Below are 27,403 nucleotides of genomic sequence, written 5' to 3' on the forward strand. Positions count from 1 at the left end.
ATTTAGATTGCTAAACCGTACCTACATAAATCTAGCTGATCCTCAGTCACCGGAACACATGTCCAGGGTGTTAGATAAACAGACAGTACATTCTGGGGGATTTGGGAAAACTGGGATTGTCACTACTTTTCCATTCTAAGAAGGCTGACCTTAGTTATAATTATCTAAGATATATTCTGTCTTTCAATAGATCATACACTGATAAATGGAGCATTCAGTCTCACAAATGCATCTCCTTGTCCTAATGTATGCAATGTGTTCCAGATGGGAGGAAAAACATTTTTTTCCCCTACACTTGCTTAGCTATTTCCAGACACACAATGGTACACATCATAGCAGGTGTGTAACAGCATAGATCCACTGAAATCCATTTAGGTTCACCTATTTAACATCAGCTGAGGATTTGATCCTATATTTCTGAACACAAAATAATATCCTATAACACATATGTGATATTAATATAACATAAAATCCTAACAATATCCAATAGATACTATTGTAAGAGAAAACTGCCATACAAACACAAAAGATTGCAATTGCACAAATAATTTTGTTTAGCCAAGGCTATGTGACTGCCAGCTTAACGCTGTTCATGGGTAAAGCATTTGTGTCCATTTTGTACAAGTAGGATTTGGCCTCAGGATTCTTGGCCAAAATTTGTCCTCTTGCCCACTTGTGGTACCCAGCCAGTTACCTTTCTCCTCCCCAGAGGTGCATGTATGTACTACACACATGTTCAACAGAGATCACACTCACTCTGATTCTGGCCACCTTTGGTCATGCAGCAAGCCCCTCCTTTGATAAAGCTTTTCCACCATAACCAGAACAATGTTTACAAACACCAGTCTTCTCAATCCTCTCCACCAGCAAGCAGAGATTTCTATAACCAGACTCCATGAAGTCCAGCAAGAACCTCATTGTGTCCATCTGATTAACCTAGAAACTGCTCAGCACATGCATTATTATAGTCTTTAATTACCTGATCACATTCTATTTTTTCCATAGGACCCTGGCCTCATCTGTTGCAGAAGTTGAAAAGTATGTAGTGAATGAGGCAGGGAATTACAGGAAGAGAAAGGATGGTCTTGTGGTTAAGGCAGTTGAATGCTGTCCTGGAGAACTGGATCCCTGCCTTTGCCACAGAGTTTCATTGTGATTCTAGTCAAGTCACTTAAACCAAACTTTTCTACCAATTGTGTGTATCCCATTTCCAGGGTGCCCAGCTTGAGATATGTGAGGCCTGATTTGCATTGACAGCTGTAACTGAAGTCAATGGGAGATGGGTGTTGAGTATACAAAGTGCTCTATAATCCTACATAATCTGAAAAAGCAGGTCGTAGGTGTCTCACTGTGGTTACCTGAAGTCCCTTGGCACTTTTGAGGATTTTTGCTTTAATCTCTAGGCTTCAATTCCCCCCTTGTATGAGGATAATACACCACTTCACCTCACAGGGATGTTGTGTAAATAAATGAATTAAATGTTTGCAAAGAATTATATTACTGGGATGAGAGCACCATAAAAAAAGCTCAGAAGTAAATTAATAATTCTGTATTCAGAGGGTTTGGAGGGTGTGTAGTAAATAAACCCCGGAGCGACACAAAGAAGGGTGATGATTAAAAAAACTGAATAGCTAACAATTCGGTGAGTACCATCCATCCTATGCTCTGAATGAGGCAGGAGTTCTGGGGGAAAATTAGTATAGGTCAGGACCATTTAATTAAAGACTGTCTCATAATGCATACCGCACAAAGGAGCTGAATTAATGTCACATGGGCAAACTTAATATTCTTTTAGTGTAATTTTTGGATGCAATATGCATAAAGAATTGTACGATGAAATGGAGACATGGGAGATTGTTGAACAAAGGGATATTAGTCATGTCAACAGTTTCACGAGACAGACTGCATGAATCAAAAGTCTGTCTGGTTTAGTAAAGGTAAACTCTTCCTATAACAGAAGCCACTAGGCATCACCTCCAGCTCCCAACTAAAACCTCTCCAACGCATCATCAAGCATCTACAACCTATCCTGAAGGACGACCCATCACTCTCACAGATCTTGAGAGACAGGCCAGTCCTTGCTTACAGACAGCCCCCCAACCTGAAGCAAATACTCACCAGCAACCACACACCACACAACAGAACCACTAACCCAGGAACCTATCCTTGCAACAAAGCCTGTTGCCAACTGTGTCCACATGTCTATTCAGGGGACACTATCATAGGGCCTAATCACATCAGCCACACTATCAGAGGCTCGTTCACCTGCACATCTACCAATGTGATATATGTCATCATGTGCCAGCAATGCCCCTCTGCCATGTACATTGGCCAAACTGGACAGTCTCTACGTAAAAGAATAAATGGACACAAATCAGAGGTCAAGAATGATAACATTCAAAAACCAGTTGGAGAACACTTCAATCTCTTTGGTCACTCGATTACAGACTTAAAAGTGGCAATTCTTCAACAAAAAACCTTCAAAAACAGACTCCAACAAGACACTGCTGAATTGGAATTAATTTGCAAACTGGATACAAATAACTTAGGCTTGAATAAAGACTGGGAGTGGATGTGTCATTACACAAAGTAAAACTATTTCCCCATGTTTATTCCGCCCCCTCCCCCGCCCCCCCATTGTTCCTCAGATGTTCTTGTCAACTGCTGGAAATGGTCCATCTTGATTATCAGTACAAAAGGTTCCCCCGCCCCTACTCTCCTGCTGGTAAGTGAGCTGTAGCTCACGAAAGCTTATGCTCAAATAAATTGGTTAGTCGCTAAGGTGCCACAAGTACTCCTTTTCTTTTCACCTTACCTGATCACTCTCGTTACAGTGTGTATGGTAACACCCATTGTTTCATGTTCTCTGTGTATATAAATCTCCCCACTGTATTTTCCACTGAATGCATCCGATGAAGTGTGCTTGTAGCTCACGAAAACTTATGCTCAAATAAATGTTAGTCTCTAAGGTGCCACAAGTACTCCTTTTCTTCCTATTTAGAGGTTGTTTTAAAATGATATGAATATAAGAATGCAGAGAAATAGGATGACTTCTGTAACATCTAAAACAACAGGGGAAATAAAAGCTATGTCTACAAGAATAAAATCCAGCTCATCGATGAACTTCATTCATTGATGTCAGTTCCATTAATGCCCCATGAAACTAGGGGTCTGCACTTGAGTCAGTTGACCTACGGCAGAAGTGGCAAACATTACTGAATTGCAATGGATTTATTTCAGCTGTTAAGGTTTACAACCTTGCCTTTCACACAATTATTCATTTTACATTGTCATAGTAAAAGATATTGAGGAACAAAAGCTTTTAAAAAAATCCCACAATTCACTTGCGAGTAAAGAAATTCTCTCTATTAAAGAGAGCAGCTTCACGTGATTGGTTTAACACAAAAAAACAGATGAAACATGGAGGTTTTGACTAAGTTTCACTTTGAGATTTAGGGTTTGTTTAAACCCAGAAACTCAAAGCCAAAGTCTGGACATGGGAAGCATGAAGCAAAACCAGAGGAAAAGCTCAGACACCCTTAGAAGTGAAACTGATGACTTTCACTCAACTCCAGTCAGGGCTGGCTCTAGGTTTTTTGCCGCCCCAAGCAAAAAAATTTTTGGCCACTTCCCCTTTTTTTTTGGCTTTTACACATGTACCTGCCTGGACCTGATTCAGGGTCCTGCCAAAGGAATTAACAGTACTGGGCTTCCAGCAGCAGCCGCCAGGGCCGACTCCACCGTTTTTGCCACCCCAAGCAGCGCACCGAATTGCCACCGCCGTGAGCGGCTGAAGATAGAAGCTGCTGCCGAATTGCCGCCGCCGTGAGCAGCTGAACATAGAAGCTGCTGCCGATCTACCATCGCGGGCGGCTGAAGAGACAGGCTGCTGCAGAATTGCCGCTCCAGCGGAAACGCCCTAACGGCACACGGACTGCCGCTCCTTGCAGATTGCCGCCCCAAGCACCCGCTTGGAACGCGGGTGCCTGGAGCTGGCCCTGGCAGCCGCACCCTCTGCACGTCCCCCTGAGCCGCAGCGTTAGCCAGCAGGTCCCTCTCGCCGCCTGCAGCTACCGCCCCCGCCTGCATGCCTCAGGGCGCTAACTAGCCAGCTCGCCCCAAGCTCCCCCACTCCACCGCCTTAACTAGCGGCACTGCTGGAGTCGCCCAGCATGACAGATTTGCACTGCCTTCTTTTTCCTTACAGTCCCGCCCTGCTCTGCCCCTTCAGGGGCACGTGCATGCAGGGCTCCCCCCCGCCAGCCATGGGTGACACTGCAGCCCCCCAGCCGCGGGAACGATCCCAGGAGTAACTTGGCTGTCATCTCCCTTCTCCTCTCCCACCCTGCTCGCCTGCTGCACGCGCGCTCCCCATGCAGAGAGAGACCACAGCGAAGCCCGGCCATTGCGCAGGGAGGCAGCGGGGGCGGCTGCAGTGGCCGGGATTGGAAAGCAATCCCTGCCCATCACAGGCGCCCTGCCGAGAGCTGTCCCCTGCCCTGCTAGCGCTGCGCGCCCTCGTAGCTTTCCTCCGCCCTGATGCTTCACCCCTTGCACAGCCGCTCTCCTCTCCTCCCAGCTGCGGGGTGACCCCCCTGCCTCGCTCAGTCACCCCCGCACACGTCCATCCCCCGACGCGACCCCCTCCACACTGAGCCTTGAGTGCTCACTCTCTTCCTACAAAGAGGGGCGCCCTGTGGCTCGGCTGACCGCCAGCTAAGCATCGTCTCCTCTATCTTGACCTTGACTTTGCCGCTTGACAGCGAATCTGGACCCAAGGGGGTCTCAGCCGGTCAAAATCGCTCTCCTGATCTCGACAGAGTGGCCCACACGGTGGATTTTTCCGAAAAAGAAGGCTGGCCGGAATGCCGCCCCTGGAAATGTGCCACCCCAAGCACGTGCTTGCTTTGCTGGTGCCTAGAGCCGGTCCTGACTCCAATATTCATCACCCATTGATCTGATGCTATTCAAATGTCCCGCGCTCCAACCTCCTTCCACTCCTCCACTTCTGTCTTGGCTCGCAAAGAGCCTACCCTTAAAAAAACACCTTTCCGCAGTTACCTGATTCTCTTGGCACCCGTTGTGGACTAGTTAGAACAGACCATGTGAAGTCAACCCCTGACCCTCCATGGAATAGCACATCTGCCTTCACGAGTGGCTCAGCCAATACCAATCAGAGATCCCTGAGACACCTCCCAGGGTCAAGACACACCAGGAATGTTCTGGTGGATCAGCCAGTTAAATCCTAACAGGGAACTGACTAAGTGAAGAGTATTCAATTGTACTTGGTTTCACTGGCAGATAGGTATATGACGAGAATTTGCCTGTTTGAAAAGACCAACAATAAAAACCTGCATTTGATCAAAATTTGCTCTTATCTTGTGTTTAAAAGGAGAGGGCAACTTTCAGCCACATCCAAGCTCTGTGCAGCATCTGGTTTCTGGACTGTGCTTTGGGTATTCTTGTTGTAATAACACAATAAATATGAATGACAATTTAGAGGGGGTAAGGGAAAATGGCTAGTGGAGACTCTGAATTAAATAGGTGGCCTACCTCCATCTCAAAGGCTCCACAATATGCAGTATAGTCTGTTCAGTGCTCTCTGACAACAGACAGAGGAAAGGCTTTCTTGTTAGGAAAAAAACACAAAAGATTCCTGGAATGGCATCTGATGGGAAGAAGTCTCTGAGCCTGACACACTGATTTCAGAGGAAAGTGCTCACTAACTGCTCCGTATGCTACTGTTACAAAACAATGAGTCTAAACAAATCTGGAGAACTAGGTTCAGGAAACATTTCGGAAAGATTTCAATGAGCAAATCAAGGTCCATTCATGCTACTGGAACACAGATTTTGAATGAGACTCTGATAGTCTGAGATAGCAGAGTTTCTCTCCAGACTCAAATATCAGAGCACAGAAGTCCAAGGACTGAGGTTCCCAGATGACCTGGTATCTAGCTATCTTAGGTACTTCTATGGCCCATGTGACCACAGTACCTGAACAGCTCACAGTCTTACGTATTTATCCTCACAAAACCCCTGTGTGGTAGGGAAGTGCTGTTATCCTCCTTTTACAGATGGGGAACTGATGCACAGAAAGGTTACATGACTTGCCCAAGGTCACACAGGAAGTCTTTGACAGAGCAGGGACTTGAACCTAGGTCTCCCAAGTCCTAGATGAGGACTCTAATCACAGGGAAATCCTTCCTCTCTATCAATAAGGGCTATCGGGAGAGCACCCATAATGTTTTCTCAGTGCTACATAGTACTGCCCAGTGTATTACCCTCAAACAGGGGCTCTTTTTTATTTCTCCAGGAGCCATTGTGAAGAAGGGTGGAGTGTTCACTTTCTAACAGGGAAAATTAGAAAGGGAAGGTAAAGAGTTGGTATCAACCCTAGAGAAGGAGCGGTGTGGGGGTTTCCATGTTACACTCTGACAGACAGACAACTAGAGCCTGGATGGTTCTGAGGGTTGGTTATAAAACACAGAACTTTTCACCTTCGGGTTAGTGGTTTGAATCTGGCCCTGGTTAGTACCAAGTGAAGGTCATTAGTATCTGACAGACGCTTGGTGAAACAAGCTGGGAGGAGCTCAGTCCATATGCTAATGGACAGGTTACAAAAGCTGACGGGAAGGAGGGAGGCATTCTCAGCCAAGAAGCCAAAGCCTGCCTGGGCTTCTCACCCCCTTAGAGCAGTGCCATGGGTGAGGCACACTAGAGTAAGCCCAATGCCAGTAAGCTTGCCATGCCCATGCTGTGAGTTTTCGGTCTCCAGGGCTGTCTATCTGACTCCTTTTTTGAACACTAGGTTCACTTAAAGACATTTACAAAGAATGACCAAAGCAAAGTGTAAGAAAAGCTTTGCATAAATCTTGAAATCAAGAGCTATATCTAGATACCCAGCTGCACCAGAGCTCTGCTTGGCACAGCTGAGGAGGAACAACATGGCTTGAAGTCATCTTTGTGCTCCCCTGATCCCTGGCAAACTTCAAGCAGGTTCTAGGTTGCTTTAAGTTATGGTGACTTGTAACACCACCTGAGGTGCTGTCAAGCTGGGCAGAGATCACCAGAGCACAGCAGACACCCTGCAATGCTCCCACCCATATGCTAGGGGATGCAGGAGTGCATTACCAGTTATTAACTCTACACCAGCAGATGATTCCCACACGCTACAGGAATTCTTAGCTTTATGGTCTCTTTTCCCAATTGGAGTGGAGCAATGAAACTGCAGAGTGGGCCTGAATCCATCCCTAGAATCATAGAATATCAGGGTTGGAAGGGACCTCAGGAGGTCATCTAGTCCAATCCCCTGCTCAAAGCAGGACCAATCCCTAACTAAATCATCCCAGCCAGGGCTTTGTCAAGCCTGACCTTAAAAATATCTAAGGAAGGAGATTCCACCACCTCCCTAGGTAATGCATTCCAGTGTTTCACCACCCTCCTAGTGAAAAAGTTTTTCCTAATATCCAACCTAATATCCAACCCTGATAGTTCATATCATTTCCCCTTGAAATAAGCACAAAGGATGCTCCTCCTAACACATTTCGTCCATCTCCCTCCTCTGTCTCTGTCTCTTCTCTCCTTCATTCCCTCTTTCCTTCTTTTGTTGATTCATGATCATTGCAAATGTGTTGCATGATGATTAGCTGACAACTGTTTAGACTTCCTTCACAGAAAGCATCATTCTGAAAGCTTTTCCAGCTTCCCCTCCAGATGATGTAAGCTTGGGTGAGAGCCAGGTTGGGTTATGAGTGAAAATTCTTCCTTTCAGGGTCAGACACTTTAAACATTCTCCTATTTTTAGGCCTGATTTCAGTCTCCTGCAGCCAATGGCTGAGCAGAGCAGTTAAGGTTATTCAACTGCAAATGTCTGTCAGAGTTCAAACAAAGCTTCACTTTGTAGCAGGTTACAGTGCTTCACAGCACAGGAGCCTCTTTTAAAGGAAGGCTGCAGCTGCTTTGCTCAGCGCAGCATTCTGAGAGTTCACATGGTGAAGAGAAACACTTCAGGCTCCCACCATCCATCAACTGCGATTGTAAACCCAAAATAACAGTTTGAATTTGATCTGGCACTTCAGAGTCTTCTGCTGGCGGCTTTATGTTCCAGGCAGCGCTCTGGAAATTCACACCGTGGGAAATGCATCGCATCAGATATAAACTTGAAATTGGCAGCTTTCAGTGGGGGTCTCTTTGTACAGTGCCGCCGCCCAGGTCCTGAATGTGGAGCCTGAGTTTGGGCCTTAAAGAGATCTGATGCCATCAAAATCGTGTAGAGTTTACTCACTCGATATTGACCCTACTGCCAAGTCACCGCACACCTGCTCACCACAGCTCAGGTCTGTCTCAGACTCCTAGAGCACATGGCTGCGTGCACCTACATAGTCCAGCATGCAAGAACGAGGCTGAGGCCCCCTTCAGTTGTCATTGATCTATTCCCCAGCCAGACACCCCCTGGACAAGCTCCTCACGATCCGCCCTGGGTACTCACCTCCCTCCAATGGTGGTGCAATCCAAATCCGGTGATGGGAGGGGATCCGTTTGCAGCTCCATGGCCCACAGTATTCCTGGTGTTGGATGCGTCTGACCTCAGCTGGGGAATGCACCTTGGTGGCCTCAAAACTCAAGGACTATGGTCATGGGAGGAGCTGTAGCTTCACATAAACGTCAGAGAGCTCAGGGCCATCCGCCTGGTATTCGAGGTGACACTTCCCCATCTCTCCGGTTGAGTGGTGCAGGTATTGACAGACAACACAGCCTCCATGTTCTATGTCAACAGACAAGGGGCAGCCCAGTCGTAAGTCCTGTGTCAGGAAGCCCTTCGCCTGTGGGACTTCTGCATCCAGCATGCTATCCACCGAGAAGCCTCCCACCTCCTGGTGTTTGGAACACGCTGGCTGATCACCTCAGCAGTCCTTCTCTCACCACGAGTCATCCCTCCACTCGGAGGTTGCCTAGATGCTCTTCCAAAGGTGGGGAGCTCCCCAAGTGGACCTGTTCGCCACCAGATAGAACATAAAATTTCACCAATTCTGCTTGCTACAAGGCCTCGACAGCAGCTCGCTATCAGATGACTTCCTTCCGTCATAGTCAGAGGGTCTTAAGTATGCCTTTCTGCCAATCCTGCTGATCAGCAGGGTCCTTTTCAAGATCCAGAAGGACAAGGGGCAAGTCATTATGATCGCCCCAGCCTGGCCTCACCAGCATTGGTTTGGCACTCTACTGGACATGGCAATGGCAGCCCATGGGCTCTCCCCAGCCATCTGGACCTGCTTTCTCAGGATCACAGATAGTTGCTACATGCAAACCTCACCTCTCTCCACCTCACAGAAGGGATGCTGCGTGGCTGAGCCCTAGGGTGACCAGAGGGCAAGTGTGAAAAATCAGACAGGGGGTAGGGGTAATAGGTGCCTATATAAGAAAAAGCCCCCAAAATCGGGACTGTCCCTATAAAATCGGGACATCTGGTCACCCTACTGAGCCCCGAGCAGCAGGCCTGCTCCACTCAGGTCCAGCAGGTTCTTCTGGAAAGCAGAAAGCTCTCCACTAGAGCTACCTACCTCGCGAAGTGGAAGCGCTTCTCCTGCTGCGCTTCGGAGCAGAATCTCTCCCCTATAAGTGCCTCTTTACAATCCATCCTGCACTACCTCCTGCATTTAAAGCAACAGGGCCTTGTCTTTTCATCAACTAAGGTGCACTTGGCGGCTATATCAGCATTCCATCCGCATGTCCATGTTAGATCAGTACTCTCAAATAAGATGACGATCAGGTTCCTCAAGCGCTTCGAGAGGCTGTTTCCTCCTGTCTGTGATCCAGTTTCCCAATGGGATCTCAATCTAGTCCTTTCAAGGCTTACCGGTCCTCCTTTCAAGCCTCCAGCCTCTTGCTCTCTCTCCCACCTGTTGTGGATGGTCGCATACCTTGTAGCTATTACATCGGCGAGGCAAGTCTCTGAGATTAAAGCTCTTATGTCGGAGCCCCCGTACACAGTGTTCTACAAGGATAAAGTCCAGCTGTATCTCCATCCCGCCTTCCTGCCAAAGGTGGTGACACACTTCCATGTCAACCAGGACATTGTCCTCCCAGTGTTCTCTCCAAAGCTGCATGCATCCAATGGGGACAGGCATCTGCATACCCTAGATGTCAGGCGTGCCCTGGCTTTCTACCTGTAGTGTACTAAGCCTTTCTGCAGATCGACTCAACTCTTCATTGCGGTGGCTGACAGAATGAAGGGCCTCCCAGTGTTGTCCCAGGGGATTTTGTCCTGGATCACCACCTGCATCTGTACCTGCTACGAATTGAATCATAGAATATCAGGGTTGGAAAGGACCTCAGGAGGTCAACTAGTCCAACCCCCTGCTCAAAGCAGGACCAATCCCCAATTTTTGCCCCAGATCCCTAAATGGCCCCCTCAAGGACTGAACTCACAACCTTGGGTTTAGCAGGCCAATACTCAAACCACTGAGCTATCCCTCCCCCAGGGGGTGACGCCCCCACCAATAGTAACTGCTCATTCCACGAGAGCTCAGGCATCGTCAGCCGCTTTCCTGGCTCATGTCCCCATCCAGGGCATCTGCAGAACCACAATGTGGTTGTCAGTACATACCTTCACGACGCATTATGCCATCACCCAGCAAGCCAGGGATGACACTAGGTTTGGCAGAGTTGTGCTGCAATCAACACATCCATAAACTCCTACCCGCCTCCGGAGGTACTGCTTGGGAGTCACCTACAATGGAATGGACATGAGCAAGGACTTGAAGAAGAACAGAACCAATTCAGTTCACTTGAGAGAGGGTAAAACTCTGTAATGTAAGAGTCCAATTTCAGATAACTTAGATGTATAGTCATTGGCAGGTAACTTAGGTATATAACCACTTATGTGTACACTGAGGAGACTGTCCAAGAGTTAAGCACATAAACAATACGCACTGTAAATAATTTTGGCACAGCAATATACCTACCAGCTGGGATCACTATTCAAAGGAATATTAGACCCATCTTAAGGCATAACAACCTAGATTGTGTAAAAGTTCTGTGTAAGCTCAAAAGCTCATCTCTCCCACCAATTGAAGTTAAAATAAAAAACTCAATAATAATGGGGGATTTCAACTATCCCCATATTGACTGGATACATATCACCTCAGGAAGAGATGTAGAGATAAAGTTTCTTGACACCTTAAATGATTGCTTCTTGGAGAAGCTAGTCCTGGAATCCACAAGAGGAGAGGCAATTATTGATTTAGTCCTAAGTGGAGCACAGGATCAGGTCCAAGAGGTGAATATAGCTGGACGACTTGGTAATAGTGACCATGATTGAATTAAATTTAACATCCCTATGGTGGGGAAAACACCACAGCAGCCCAACACTGTAGCATTTAATTTCAGAAAGGGGAACTACACAAAAATGAGGAGGTTAGTTAAACAAATTAAAAGGTACAGCACCAAAAGTAAAATCCCTGCAAGCCGCATGGAAACATTTTAAAGACACCATAGTAGAAGCTCAACTTAAATGTACACCCCAAATTAAAAAACATAGTAAGAGAACCAAAAAAGAGCCACCATGGCTAAACAACAAAGTAAAAGAAGCAGTGAGAGGCAAAAAGGCATCCTTTAAAAAGTGGAAGTTAAATCCTAATGAAAATAGAAAGGAGCATAAACTCTGGCAAATGTGGCAGAAGTGTAAAAATATAATGAGGAAGGCCAAAAAAGAAGTTGAAGAACAGCTAGCCAAAGACTCAAAAAGTAATAGCAAATTTTTTTTAAGTACATCAGAAGCAGGAAGCCTGCTAAACAACCAGTGGGGCCACTGGACGATCGAGATTCTAAAGGAGCACTCAAGGATGATAAGGCCATTGTGAAGAAACTGAATGAATTCTTTGCATCGATGAGGGAGATTCCCAAACCTGAGCCATTGTTTTTAGGTGACAAATCTGAGGAACTGTCCCAGATTGAGGTGTCATTAGAGGAGGTTTTAGAACAAATCGATAAACTAAACAGTAATAAGTCACCAGGACCAGATGGTATTCACCCAAGAGTTCTGAAGAATCTCACATGTGAAATTGCAGGACTACTAACTGTCGTCTGTAACTTATAATTTAAATCAGCTTCTGTACCAAACGACTAGAGGACAGCTAATGTGACGCCATTTTTTAAAAAGAGCTCCAGAGGTGAGCCTGACAATTACAGGCCGGTGAGCCTGACTTCTGTACCAGGCAAACTGGTTGAACTATAGTAAAGAACAAAATTGTCAGATGCACAGATGAACATAATTTGTTGGGGAAGAGTCAACATGGTTTTTGTAAAGGGAAATCATGCCTCATCAATCTACTAGAATTCTTTGAGGGGGTCAACAAGCATGTGGACAAGGGGGATCCAGTGGATATAGTGTACTTAGATTTTCAGAAAGCCTTTGACAAGGTCCCTCACCAAAGGCTCTTAAGCAAAGTAAGCAGTCATGGGATAAGAGGGAAGGATCTTTCATGGATTGATAATTGGTTAAAAGATAGGACACAAAGGGTAGGAATAAATGGTCAGTTTTCAGAATGGAGAGAGATAAATAGTGGTGTCCCCCAGGTGTCTGTACAGGGCCCAGTCCTTTTCAACATATTCATACATGACCTGGAAAAGGGGCAAAGAGTGAAGTGGCAAAATTTGCAGATGATACAAAACTACTCAAAATAGTTAAGTGCCAGGAAGACTGCGAAGAACTACAAAGGATCTCTCAAAACTTGGTGAGTGGGCAACAAAATGGCAGATGAAATTCAATGTTGATAAATGCAAAGTAATGCACATTGAAAAACATAATCCCAACTATACACATAAAATGATAGCTGTTACCACTCAGGAAAGAGATCTTGCAGTCATTGTGGACAGTTCTCTGAAAACATCCACTCAATGTGCAGCAGCAGTCAAAAAAGTGAACAAAATGTTGGGAATCATTAAGAAAGGAATAGATAATAAGACAGAAAATATCATATTGCCTCTATATAAATCCATGGTACACCCACATCTTGAATACTGTGCGCAGATGTGGTTGCTCCATCTCAAAAAAGATATATTGGACTTGGAAAAGGGTGAGAAAAGGGAAACAAAATGTATTAGGCGTATGGAACGGCTGCTGTATGAGGAGAGATTAATAAGACTGGGACTTTTTAGCTTGGAAAAGAGATGACTAAGGGGGGATATGATAGAGGTCTATAAAATCATGACTGGTGTGGAGAAAGTAAATAAGGAAGTGTTATTTACTCCTTCTTATAACACAAAAAGTAGGGGACACCAAATGAAATTAATAGGCAGCAGGTTTAAAACAAACAAAAGGAAGTATTTTTTCACACAACGCACAGTCAACCTGTGGAACTACTTGCCAGAGGATGTTGTGAAGGCCAAGGCTATAATAGGACTCAAAAAAGAACTAGATAAATTCATGGAGGATAGGTCCATCAATGGCTATTAGCCAGGATGGGCAGGCATGGTGTTCCTAGCCTCTGTTTGCCAGAAGCTGGGAATGGGCGATGGGATGGATCACTTGATGGTTACCTGTTCTGCTCATTCCCTCTGGGGCACCTGGCATTGGCCACTGTCAGAAGATAGGATACTGGGCTAGATGGACCATTGGTCTGACCCAGTGCAGCCGTTCTTATCACCCAATAAAAGATACTACCTCACCCAGCTCGTCCTCCCTTTAAAAACACACACAGGGTCAGTGAAATGGAAGGTAATGTCTAAAGATGAGAATCTGGACGCAGTTACAATGTGTAACTACGTGTGTAATGTCTAGACAGCTGGGGCTTAGTCCTCTGCTTTATTTGTCAACAAACCAACTGTGATTTTTTTAGGGAAGCATATGGGTTGGACGTAAATGACGACTATCAATGAGTATCATGAAGAGCTCATTCAAAAGTGCTGGCCATACATTCTGAATTAGCTAATCTTCTGGAAAATCACAAAGGACAAGGTTTGAGGTATAACCAAACGTGGTTGCTTGGCGATGGATGGAAACCATGATGACCGATTGTTGTAATTGTTATGGTGCAACACGTGCGCCTGGGTCACAACAGAGAGTGTCAGCTGCAGACTATCTTCAATTCCTATCAAACGCATTACACCAAACGGGGAGCGAGGTGAAGGAGGAGAACTCTGTTCCTCAAACAAACCCCATTTCTCCCAATTATTTGTCATTCTTGCCATGCCAAGCAAAAGAGGTGTTGGTGTCTGAAGTGACTGTAATTTCACGGTAGTTACAGTAGACTTATCCCACCATTCGATTATTAACGTTCTTTTAACTGTCTGTTGATCTCTCTGCGTAAGGATGTAAAGTCTTTGAAAGGACGTGAAGTGTTACGCAAGCCAGGCACTGGAGAGGCAGCTTTAATGTAAACATTCCCCCTTCCCTTGTCCCAATCAGCACCCTCAACTCTGCTTTAGAAGGGGCTCTTTGCCAGTGTAACAGGATAGCTGTCCCCTTAAATAAAATTGGGCCCAACGCTCCTGGTCCAGGTTTTCCTTAGTTTGCTGCAACGAGGAGGGCAAAACTGCCACTGGGAGTTACAAATGAGAGTACAGAGTCCCAAGAGAGATCCCAGAACAGGAGCTCAGAAGCAGGGTAGAGCTGGGCTGAGAGCTTCAGGGAAGGGATGCCCCTGAAGGGGAAAGCAGTGAGAGTTTCCTAGTGAGCAGTGGAGCCCAAGCAAGAAAATGAAAGCTGAAGGCAGTAAGGGAATCACACTTCCCCTGACCAGAAAGCCACAGCCAGAGAGCTGAAGGCTGAGAATGGCACAGGAAGACGCCTGCTGGCTCTCCGAGAAGGCTGGGGAATGATGGAGGGGTAGGCCCACTAATGTCTCCAGGAAACTGGAACCACAGCTGGGAAGGAAACAGGATAGAGAAGCACCCTAGGTAGAGGGCCTGAGGCAAGGTGTGATGAGAGACCTCAGAGTCAAGCATGAGAGCTGGGGGAGGAGGGGTGAGACATGCTGGAGCCGTACTGGGTGCTGGACTGTTGGGACTAATGCACTGTTTGGACTGTGCTGGGGGGATTCTTATGGTAGTGGGATTTTTGGTAATAAATTAATACCATATAAAGGGCTATTAATATACTCCCACAGCTGCACTGAGTTTATCTGAGGAACCAAGAGTGGAAAGTGAGGCGAGAGACTGCTGGCAGGGCCACTCATTCATAGTAAGCATGAAAGATTAGTCAATCATCCTTGCCTGTGGATCTTTTACACACACAGAACCAACTTTTACTCTCTGTTACACCAGTGACTTTGGCTCAAAGACTGAGCCTAGTTTTCAAATATAGGTGCCTAAATAAAGGCACCCAGTTCAACATTTGGGCAGGCTAAGTGCCAATTTGGGCACCCCAAATTTGGATGTGGGTGGACTCACTCAGGCCCCCACATTTGAATATTGGGCTCCCTATCAATGCTACCAGGCTACAACAGTTTGTAAAACAGGCCAATGGTTTCTACCTTACCATAGCTCATAATGGCTGGTCAAATGGAAGCTCCCTTTAGGGTCTCCTAACAGAGATGTTTATGAAAAATTTAGGATCCCAATTTGAGTCTGAAGTGCAATACATGTACATGATATAAATCAAGTAAGTCCAGTCACCAGATAGAGGACTCTCTTCATTAGATAAGCCCACTGTGGTATCTGCCCACCAGCTGGAAGAGAAGTTCAATGTTATTCAGCAACTGAAATTAGCCATCCCAATTATTTTAGATTGTATGAATTTTACTGCAAGCGGTTTACTTAGATTGTAAGCAGTTTGGGGCAGGGACCATCTTTTTGTTCTGTGTTTGTACAGTACCTAGCACACTGGGGTTCTGGTCCAGAACTGGGGCTCGTAGGTGCTACCGTAACACAAATAAATAAGAAGAGCATAAACCAGAAGAAAGATGAAAGTTTTAGCTAGTGAGTTGCTTGTTTCAATGGAGTTAAACTAGTGATGAAGTTAGCCCCCCCCCCCTTTTTTTTTTTAAATAAACGCTTTGGTTTTATCAGACTATCCAAGTCTAAATCAGACCTCTCCTTCCCTATGCCATTTACTGAAAGCCATTGCTCAATTATCATACAAACCAAACAAGCCAGATATGACATTTAACAGAAAGAGAAAAACACAGAGAGCAGGAACCTGAGTCTTAAAGGAAATCTCTAGTGAAACCACAATTGTGCAGCTGTCTCTGCGCTGCTACTTCTGAAGCACATTTCAACACACTCATTAGCATTTTTACAGAAACAAAATATTTAGCTATTGGTAATGACATTCATCACTGCTGTCAAATGTTGAGCTAGCTAATATTTTTGGCACACTGCAAATGACAAGAGTTGAGAAACCATGTAATGTTTGATTAACCCCGATGACTACTTTGCTGTGGAATCTTTCTACTGCAACACTACATTAGCACTGAGAAAAGGCTACCTCCCCCACCTCTATCAAAAAAAGGCCTATTTCCTGTATTGTCTTATCAGGCTGAATTACTAAATCTTGCACAGGAGGGAAAGATTTGTGTTATGGTAGCAGCTAGACCTTCACCCATCCATAATGAGGCAGAGAAGCTGCTCAATGTGCTGCCTGGAGTAGATTATTCTTTGGGGATGCAATGGGTCTCTCTTTCTACACAGTGTATTGTACAGTGGGATGAACACAATCCTTAAGAAACTTTGGAGAGCACTGAACAGAATGTTGCTTATTATGCATTTCCATTTCAGCTACCACTAGAATTCCTGTCATGTCATGAATTATGCATTTGTAGGGAGGGGAGAAATATAAACTAGTTTGGCCACACATTTGGGAATCTAAAGTAGCCCAAGGGCTCTATTGTTATTTATGTAGTAGCAAAAACAGCACTATAAAATATAAGCACAGCACCAATCCAACAGCTAGCCCCTGCCTGAAAGAGTTTATGCTAGAGAGGCACATTTGGGTGGGATACAGTACTGGAACAAAACAGAACAGAGACAAAGTGATCATTGTGGCTGGATGCTTTTCAGAATAGGTAGTTTTTAAGCAATCTAGTTCCATGCAACCATTGCGTGTCAGCCCCCTGTCCTCTCACATGCCTCGACCTATTGGTTCTTCCTGAGTGACCTTTGGCGTCATTTTTTTCTCCTCTGATCCCACTGTTAAGCAGCCACTGGGCAGAAGGAACAGCAGCCTTTAAACCCGCTATAATCACTTGTTAAACAGCTCCTATGTGGAAGCGGAAGGAGGGGAGTGGTAGAGCTGAAACTGACACGGTCACTTGCTTCTTTGTCATTCATGAGAAGAACATTGTTCCCTGGTGTAAATCCTTGAACTCTGACTATTTATTAAATTGGGGATGCTAAGAAGAAGTTAGTTGCTCAATAGCTATGGAGTGGGTGTGAAGGGACTGCTGCTTATTATACCAAAAACCATCATTTCATTGCAACCCTGTCTCCCCTGCTATGCCCCATTTGTTAATCTCTCTCTGTCTCTTGTCTCATCATATGATTAGAATCTCTTTGGCGTAGGACTGTCTTTTTATAACACATATGTACAGCACCTAACGCAACTGGGCCTCAGTCCTTCATTAGGGTCTCAAAGAGCTACCACAGGACAAATGAATTAATAATAATCTCACGTCTCACTTCTGCTGCGAACCTAACACAAGTTGTGTGTTTGTTAGCTAGTTAGTGGGGATTTTGCCCTGAAACCAAACACTTCATTATAAACTTAAATCTAATTGTAATTGGAGAGGGTGGATGGGGGAAGAAATTTCTTCTCCCACACCATGAGTGGTAGAGGCAGGTCCTCACTTTATCACATGCCGTTTCATGGGGCTCTGGAAGCTAGTGGGAGGAAGGGGCTCTGGAAAAGTCCATTTTCATTCTCAATGAAAGCAACTGCAGCAAAGTCAGGAGTTGAAGAGATCTCCTTATTGCTCCCTCCAACCCCAACACCTCACCCCCATATCTAAGTAGCAACCTTTTCATCTTCTCCTCCTTCGCTCATTCAAAGCTGAGGAAGAAGCGGGAGGGGATAATACTCTTGGAACTCACCAATAAATATCTATCCCATAGGTGAACATGGCTGCAGCCCAAGAGGGTTAGATCAGTGTAATTTCATTGTAAACTGAGTGAAAGTTCACTGTGGAACTGATCTAAATGGGGCCTCATCTTCACTAGAAGAAAAAGGTGTATTAACACATGTTAACTAACAAGTTAAAATCCTAGTGTAGACAAGGCAAGATGTAGTTTTAACAAGTCAACTATTCAAGGATTTACCTCAACCAGCATGTGTTAAAATTACATTTACCTTGTCTACACTATTTTTTTAACACAGTTAGTTAACATGTTTTAGCTAATGTATTAAAATACACCTTTTTTCCTTACACAGATATGGCCATGGAGTCTTTCCATGGATTTCAATGAGGCTTGGAACAGGCCTTATATGAGGACTGAAAGTTTATCAACAAGCCCGGAAATCACAGAATTGTAGGACTGGAAAGGAGCTTGAGAGGTCATCTAGTCCAGTCCCCTGCACTCATGGCAGACAAAGTATTATCAAGTGGGTAGTGACTCAGTGTTTTCTCTCTGCTTCACTGTAAGTGGAGTTTCTCTATAGACTTGTTTCCTGTAAGTGGGTTCCACTGCCCTGCATCATAACCCATAAAACGAGAGCACGCTAATGGTTGGTTGGCTGTGGTCAGTAAACACAGTGACTCAGTGAACAAGACTTGTGGTTATAGCAACAGTGGGCCTGTTATCACTTTTTTAATATCCTCTGGTGCTAGGGACCACTAAAAAGCCTCTAGAACTGCTAAGTGTTTGGAAATTGAGAAGGGGAAAAATATTGGGGGAGACAGTAATCTAATAAAACCAGCTTGACTGATTTTTTGTTTAATATTACAACAGCTAAATTTGCTCTGGGGGGTAAGCCCTTGAGAACTGAATGGACAGTTTCAACCTGGAATGAAGCTGTGCTGCCCAATCCCGAACCCTTGAAAACGGTGCTCGATAATGTACATGCTCCAGGACCTCCATTAATGGCGATACCATCAGTTACTGCAAGACTGAAGCTCCATGGCCAGTGTTGCACTCTAGCTCACAAAGGTTAAATGAACTGCAGTGCAAGAGTAATGCTGCACACCACACTTACTTTGTTTCCAGTGTATTGCACAGATTAGTCCTATACAGTAACTCCTCGCTTAATGTTGTAGTTATCTTCCTGAAAAATGTGACTTTAAGCGAAACGATGTTAAGCAAATTCAATTTCCCCATAAGAATTAATGTAAATGGGAGGGGTTAGGTTCCAGGGAAATTTTTTTCACCAGACAAAAAACTATATTATATTTATATATATATACACACACACAGAGTATAAGTTTTAAACAAACAATTTAATACTGTATGCAGCAACGATGATTGTGAAACTTGGTTGAGGTGGTGAAGTCAGCGGGTGGAAGAGGGTGGGATAATTCCTAGGGAATGCCTTACTGCTAAATGATGAACTAGCATTCAGCTGAGCCCTCAAGGGTTAACACATTGTTGTTAATGTAGCCTCATGCTCTACAAGGCAGCACGAATGAAGGGAAGGGAGACAGCATGGCAGACAGAGACAGAGACACACACCCTGTGTGTGGGAGAGAGAGAGAGATGCGCATTGCCCCTTTAAGTATGCTGACCGGACTCTAAGTACATTGCCTTTAAAAAGATCAGGAAGTTGAGACAGCAGCTGCGGTCTCTCCCTCCTGAGCCCTGTCCTGTCCCCACCCTGCTCTATATGGAGAAGGGATAAGCGGGGGGCAGGAGTTGGGGGAAGGGGGACACCCTGACATTAGCCTCCCTCTTCCCCCCTCCCCTGCACGGCAAGCTGGAGGCTCCCAGGAGCAGCTCCAAGGCAGAGGGCAGGAGCAGCACATGGCAGTGGGGAGAGGGACAGCTGAACTGCTGGCAATTGATAGCCTGCTGGGCAGCTGCTGCACAGGGAATTTAGGGGAGTAGGGAGCTGATAGGGAGGCTGCTGGTCCAGCCTGGTTCCGAGCTCCCACCAACTAGCTGCAATGGGCTGCTCTTCCTGCAAGCAGTGGACAAACCAGGCTGCTGCCGAACAAGGTTATAAGGGAGCATTGCACAACTTTAAATGAGCATGTTCCCTAACTGATCAGCAACGTAACAACGTTAACCGGGACAACTTGAAGTTAGGAGTTACTGTACTGTATTTGGGAAATGACACTGCAGTCATCTGTCAGCAGTCCGTTGGTGGGTATAAAGATGAATGCCAGAGGGAACCTTAAGGACTCCTAGCTGAATGATACAACGAGCTGGGTTTTTGTGGACTACATCAGTCTCCTTCCCCACTGATGCCATTTCAATGTAGCTTGTGTGAACACTTCATTCCACAGCAGTGCAAAATTCCTACACTGCAATTCTCACCCAAACCTCTGCCAAACAGTTAAATGTTTACAACATTTCATACATAATAAAAGCTTAAGGACAGTGAATATTCTGCAGAACCAGAGAAATCCCTGTAGTTTGGTTTATTTCAGCCAGAGTCCACTATTTAAAAGCAATCATTGTAAACAAAAAGCAACTCAGTAATTCCTCCAAATCACCTGCACATTTGACGTGTTGATACATCTGAAAGCTGCTTCTGACTTTATTCAGAGAGAGAGAGAGAGAGAGAGAGTTTGAAATGCCTCTGGGTACATTTCTGGCTCTGCTCTAACTTGCTCTCTACAAAGACGAATCACAATAATAAGCAGCACTGCAGAATCAATGGTTATCTTGGAAAGACTGGTTTGATGTCGATGCCAACTAGCTGCAAGTGGAATTAGCACATATCCATTTTCCTCCACAGAGTATGAGTTCCTCATTACACTGCATGCACATTCACTATAAAGACTCTGCTATGGAAATTTCACATGGGTGCTCATATAAACTGCTTAAGGAGGGTCAGGTTCAATAAGTACACCATCTGCCTTCCATGCTGTGAAAATCCAGACACCACCATGCTGTTTCCCCCTCCCCCGCAAAATGGAATTCTGTGGTCATGTTGCAGCCTCCATGCTATGGACGGCAGGCAAAGTCTTCACTACATTCAGCCCAAAGTGAACCGCACAGAAAACTTTGCTCCCCACCTATATCATTAACCAGGAATCACACGAATATGAGACTTCCGAATGGCATTCCAAACATTTTCATCTGTCTCCAAATAACGCATCTGGCCCTTGAGCCTTTTGCCCATTTTCAGATGGGCAGAAATCTCTGAAGGCCCATAGGAAATCCCAGAATGCAATGGGAGTGGATACACTCTGTAAAGCAGCAAGATGCAGTGAGGGCCTGCCTCATCTGTTGTCTGCCTGAAATGCTAGAGATCATAGCAGAGAGAGAGCTCTATTCTTCCACAAGTGGGCAGACGGATGAAATCTTCTGTGAAGGGATGACACTGGCAGGACAGGGCAAACACTGGACCATCACTTTACATTTTGGATTCACAGCTGATAACAATGGGCCCATCATAGCATCACTTGGCACATGAATAAAACTGAACCACTCAACCAATCAAAACTTCCTCCTACATCTTAGAAAACATGGTGACTGGCATTAACTCAAAAGAATTCCTCCCAGTCATCACCCTGGACCGTTCCCATCATCACTCTCCTCAAACCTGAGAAACAGAAATTACAGCTAAATATTGCAGATAGAATTTGTTACATTTTACAGAGTGACCTGCTCTGGGTCTGGTTTGATTACTGGGTAGGAGTTCGGCATTTGGAGCTTGAGAGTCAGTTCTAATACTGAGGAGGCTGATCAGATTGACTGGAGGTGGAACATGCAGGAGTGGAGGAAACAGTGGGTCTCCCTGTTCCCAGGAAGCCCCACCACAGGTACACTGAGGACTTTAAGCTTTGAAGATCCAGCAGGGGCAGAACCAAGAGAGAGCCACTTATGATGACATCCATCCCTTGTGTAAGATGATGCTGATCCTGTCATCATTCTTTCATGGTAACCCTCCTCACTCTAAACCTCACCCTGGGAACAGCTTCTGTTGAAGCCCTCATGGGAGCATAGTTCCTGGAAAGGCAGTGATGCTATGCAGTAGGGAGAAGCCCCAGACAAACACTTGGAAGCACCAGGCCTCCATACAGATGCCTTCAGCCTCCAAAATTATCCCAAGATCCCCATGGATCTCGAGTCACCTACTGTTTTTCTATTCCTTCCACAAAACCAATTTCTCTATCTAAGTTCTGATATGACACCCATCACCACAGTAACTAAGCACCAAAGCACAAACCTCACCCTTTGAAAGACCAACTAACATGAAATTTCAGTTTGAAACTCAGTTTTCTGGTCCCTATGTGGGGTTGTAAGAGTGATACTGGTGTGGTATCACACTTCTATCTGTGCCAAGCAAAGTATTGTGTAAGATCAGAGTCCAGTGTGTATCAGAGGCAGTTGATAGCATTTTCAGAAAAGAGCAAGCTGTGTTTCGGAAAGGGCGTGGATGCACAGAGCAGATCTTCACTCTACGAAACATAATAGAACAGTGCTTAGAATGGCAATGGCAACTCTACATAAATTTCATAGACTTTGAGAAGGCTTGTGATAGTATTCACAGGACCAGACTATGGCGCATTCTGCAGGCATACGGAATTCCTTTCCATATAATCAGTGTCATCAAAAGCTTCTATTTCAACTATACATGCGGTGTTGATCACAGTGAGCTCAGTTTTGAAGTCAAAACAGGAGTATGTCAGGGGTGTGTCATGTCTGCAATCCTCTTCAACATTGTCATCGACTGGGTAATGCAGCTGTGACAGGTTTGGTCACAGAGATCCCCTTGGGACTGTCACCTGATTTGCTGAAATTACCTCTGAACCCATTTTCCCAGCTTGGGACTCCAGAACCCTGCCTTGTGGAGCCAGACATGTTAGCCTGCTGCAACGCAGACCCAGGGTCTGGGCCACACTCCCAAAGCCACAGACTTTAACTAAAAACAGCTCAGCAGGTTACCTGTCTCCAGCACCCAGACCCCAATGGGATCCAAACCCCAAATAAATCCATTTTACTCTGTATAAAGCTTATACGGGGTAAATTCGTTAATTATTCGCCCTCTATATCATTGATAGAGAGATATACACAGCTGTTTGCTCCCCCCAGGTATTAATCACTTACTCTGTGTTTATTAATAAACAAAAGTGATATTAAGTATAAAAAGTAGGATTTAAGTGATTTCAAGTAATAACAGCCAGAACAAAGTAAGTCACAAAGCAAAATAAAACAAAACACGCAAGTCTAAACCTAATACATTAAGAAACTGATTACAGGTAATATCTAACCCTCAAAGATGTTCCAATAAGCTTCTTTCACAGACTAGACTCCTTCCTAGTCTGGGCCCAATCCTTTCCCCTGGTACAGTCTTTGTTAGATCCAGCAGACATCTCAGGTGGTAAGCAGCGGTTTTCTCATGACTGGCAGTCCCTTTTGTCCTGCTCCACCCCCTTTCATAGCTTTGTCACAAGGCAGGAATCTTTCTTCTCTCTGGGTCCTCACCCCTTCTTCTAAATGGAAAACTACCAGATTTAAGATGGATTTCATTATCAGGGGACATGGTCACATGTCACTGTAAGACCCCTAGTCTCCATTCCCTATGGGCTGGCCCACACATACACAGGAAGGCTTTCAAGTAACTAAGGCCATTTACAACTGATTGTTTCTGGTGCAACCTTAATGGCCTCCACTTAATATGTTTACATCAGTGATACAAGTTTATATCTTGTTCTCCTAACTCCAGATATAGAAATAATACATGCAAACAAACAGGATGAACACACTTAGTAGATTACAAGATTTCTAATGACAGGTTTCAGAGTAGCAGCCGTGTTCGTCTGTATTCGCAAAAAGAAAAGGAGTACTTGTGGCACCTTAGAGACTAACAAATGACACCATACAAGGGTGTAAAGCATATTCCAGTTATGTCATATTCAGAAGTATATTTACATAAAGCATATGGAGTGCAATGTCACAGTGGCGTACAACAGAAGATATGCCAAGAGGCATTAAATGGACACTCTTCTCATCCCTTGAAGACCTGGACTTCGCAGATGATGTCGCTCATCACATACCCAAAACCATATACAAAAAAAAACAACAACTCGACTCAACACATTCAGCCAGCAAATTGGACTGAAAATCAATCGCAATAAGACAGATATCATGACCATTAATATTGCCTCACCATCACCAGTATGGATAGAGAATTATGTTCTCACCAATGCAGAAACATTCACATACTTGGGCAGCACCATCAGCCAGGATGGTGGAACAAGCCAGGACATCCAGAACAAAATCAATAAAGCCAGGAAAACCTTCAGGAGCTTAAATGCAGCCTGGAAATCATCAAAATACAACACCAAAACCAAACTCAAGATTTATCAGAGCTGCATACTTTCAACACTACTTTATAGTGCAGAATGCTGGGGAATGAGAAAGTATGACATGTTCAAACTATCTTCATTCTATACAACCTGCCTCAGAAAAATCCTCTGTATCTTTTGGCCCAGAACAATCTCAAACCAAGATCTATTGACACAGTGCACCCAAGAGGATCTGAGAACTATCATTGCCAGGAGACACTGGAGATGGATCAGTCACGTGCTTCGGATGGAAACTGATTCCATCACCAGAGTAGCAATAAGATGGACACCTGAAGGCAAGCAAAAATGAGGCTGCCCAAAAACAACATGGCGAAGAGCTGTGGAAGCCGAGCTGAAAAACCTGGGGCACAGCTGGGGAACCATTGAAAGACCTTCCAGAAACAGACAGGAGTGGAGGAGCTTCGTCACTGCCCTAAACGCCAGAGGCGTAATATGAACATGATGATGATGATGTGGGGTTTTCAATTTTTTCAGTATTTAAACTTTTATGTAGGTGATTTGACAAAAAGGATGTTCCGATATCAGGGTTTATCACAGCTGTGGGTAAATAGCATAGCTCCTTCAATAAACTAAGCCCTAGGATCATTTGTTGCCTCTAGAGTAAAAAAAAAAAAAAAAGTTTATAAAGTTCAATATGGTGATATGTGGTAACACTGGATCAGCCCTGCCTACATTTACACATGATGACATAACTCCTTTTGGATTCAACAGAACTGCACACATTACTGAAGGCAGAACTGGATTACTTAGGACTGAGTCTGATCTCCAGTACTCCAGTGTAAATCAGAATGACCCTACTGAAATAAGTGCAGGTGCCCTGAAATCAGTGTAACTGAGATCAGAATGTCTGTGCTTCAGGGGTAAGCATACAGTGCCACAGATCTACAGTGGAAATGCTCAGCTTACAGAATGCTAGAGTAAACTGCCATATATATGGTAACTTGCGAGAACAGTCTAATCCCCATTTATTCATCGGTATGTTGGGAAACACGACTGGAACAGTTCCCATCCAGAATTCCTCTCATTTGCTCTTTATCCCACGGAACACAAGCTTTTGGGCCTGACTCTGCCTCCATTTTGTTTTGGGCAGCCAGCAACCTCCTGGCTCAAATGGGAGAAAGCTGCTTCTGGTCCGCAGGCATAAAGGGAGTTATCTGACATCCACAATGAACTCAAGTTTGGTGAGTTGCAAAATTTTCATGGGTGAAATTTCCAGAAAGTGAACTGTGCTGACACCCAGCATCTGCACTATAACATCCTAGTGGAGCATTCGTGGTGTATGCTGATTTTGCAAAATTAGTTTTAGCTTTCATGGAAAGGCTGTTAGTCACATCAAGTATATGTACTAATGGTGCCACCCAGAGGTACTTGAGCATAGCACACAGGTCTGTGTGCAAAAGATATATCTATGTGCAATTATGGAATCCAGGCATAATGTCACACCATCAGTTTTTAATCTGTATTAGGAATTAGTCTTTAAATCAACCACAGAATAATTTTGCTCTTCTTTTATTTTTCAAATTTCTTGCCTATCAGTTTTCATTTGATATTTGTTTTTTGTGATGTTTCCTATTGTGTTCTTATTTATTTTCCATGTAAATTAAAATAGTAGTTCTTAATAAACCAGTGTCTCTAGTCTCTATTTGTATACAAGACATATTGTTTGATTTTATTGGTGGTTGCTACACACAGCAATTGGAATTGCACCAGGTGTTCAATTCACAATGGGATGCCACTATTTTTCATACCCACATAATGGTATATGATTTTGGATAGCAGCAAACACATATTTGAATGTGAAATTTAAATAAGGACAGAGGGAAACATTCTCTTCTATCCAGAGCAATTGATCATTCTTCTCTAGCTGGTATTTATGTGGATCATAGTTCATAGAAACAAATATCTTTCTGATGTGAAAAAACAACATTCCCACTCTTATTTTCAGCTATCCAAAAGACTGTATTCCATGGTCTCCTGTGGGGTGCTGAGCACCCTTGAAGTTCTCAGCACTTTTCAATCCTAATTTATTTCTCTTTTCAGGAAACAAAACCCCTAAACTGATTGTGTGACATTAAGATGTAGATTTTCAAAGTGGTGCATGCTGATCTCCATCAATATCAATGAGAGATGAGCTGTTAAGAACAAGTCCCTTTGAAAAACTCCCCTACGGAAATTAATGGGATCAATAACCCCAGTCATGCAAAACAAAAAAATGTTAATACAGAGATTTATAGAAATAGACAGATAATTGATTTTGAGATTTTATTTACTAATGCTTAAAAACGTGAGTACAAAAATACACTGTACCTGCTTCTAGCTACAGACACCTTAAAATTACTCATTTCTCACAGATTGTCATAAGAATTGGGAGAGCATGTACTATTTTGGCTTCAAAGGTCTGTGTCTTTGCTAATCCAAATCAAGTGGAGACTGAGGGACATGCTCCCTTGAAAACTAACTTCATAGGGGTCCTAGCTCATCTGTCCATCCTGCTTACTTATCTCTGGAAGAAAGAACATTATCAAGATCCCTGCACTAACAATCACTCATTTTACTGCATCAGCATTTCCAGATTGAGCGTACTTTTGGATATGTAACAGATAGGACTTCTTAGATCATCCAGAGAGGGAAAGGGAGCCTAGCCCAGATACACAGGTGGGCCTAGCAGAAGAAAATACAGTCAGAAGAAAATACCCATAAAATTGAGTTTGATCCATTTGTAAAAGCCTGCCCTCATCGACCAGTGGGCAGAAAGGGTACTCAATGAGAGAATATCCACCATATCCCAAATGCCTCAGTGATGCATGTGGTATAAATGCCTAGAGATATGGACACACATATGGAGGTGCCCTGTGATTGCAATAGCACCTTGGACAGGGTAGACTTGAAATACCCAGAAACTTGCCAAAAAATACAAAAGAGCTAATATTAGGTCGGATTTTGTGATGTTGGCCTCACTGAAAGTTGAGGGCTCTCAGCATCTTGCACAAGGAACTC

General features: G+C 44.4%; 1 protein-coding gene across 5 annotated transcripts in view; it reads right to left on the bottom strand.

Moving 5' to 3' along the window:
• LOC102935944 (phospholysine phosphohistidine inorganic pyrophosphate phosphatase) overlaps positions 1–27,403 on the bottom strand; it is a 163,676-nt gene that overhangs the window by 84,905 nt on the left and 51,368 nt on the right. Inside the window, exon 7 of one of the 5 annotated variants that reach the window (XM_043551601.1) lies at positions 24,822–25,001. The exons of the other annotated variants lie outside the window; for them this stretch is intronic. Coding sequence (XP_043407536.1) covers positions 24,989–25,001 — 13 coding nt within the window. The 3' untranslated portion in view covers positions 24,822–24,988. Of the gene's footprint in view, positions 1–24,821; positions 25,002–27,403 lie in introns of those variants that run through there. 5 annotated transcript variants of the gene reach the window in all.

The sequence above is a fragment of the Chelonia mydas genome, chromosome 7 (assembly GCF_015237465.2).
Source record: "Chelonia mydas isolate rCheMyd1 chromosome 7, rCheMyd1.pri.v2, whole genome shotgun sequence".
NCBI classification, from domain to species: Eukaryota; Metazoa; Chordata; order Testudines; family Cheloniidae; genus Chelonia; species Chelonia mydas.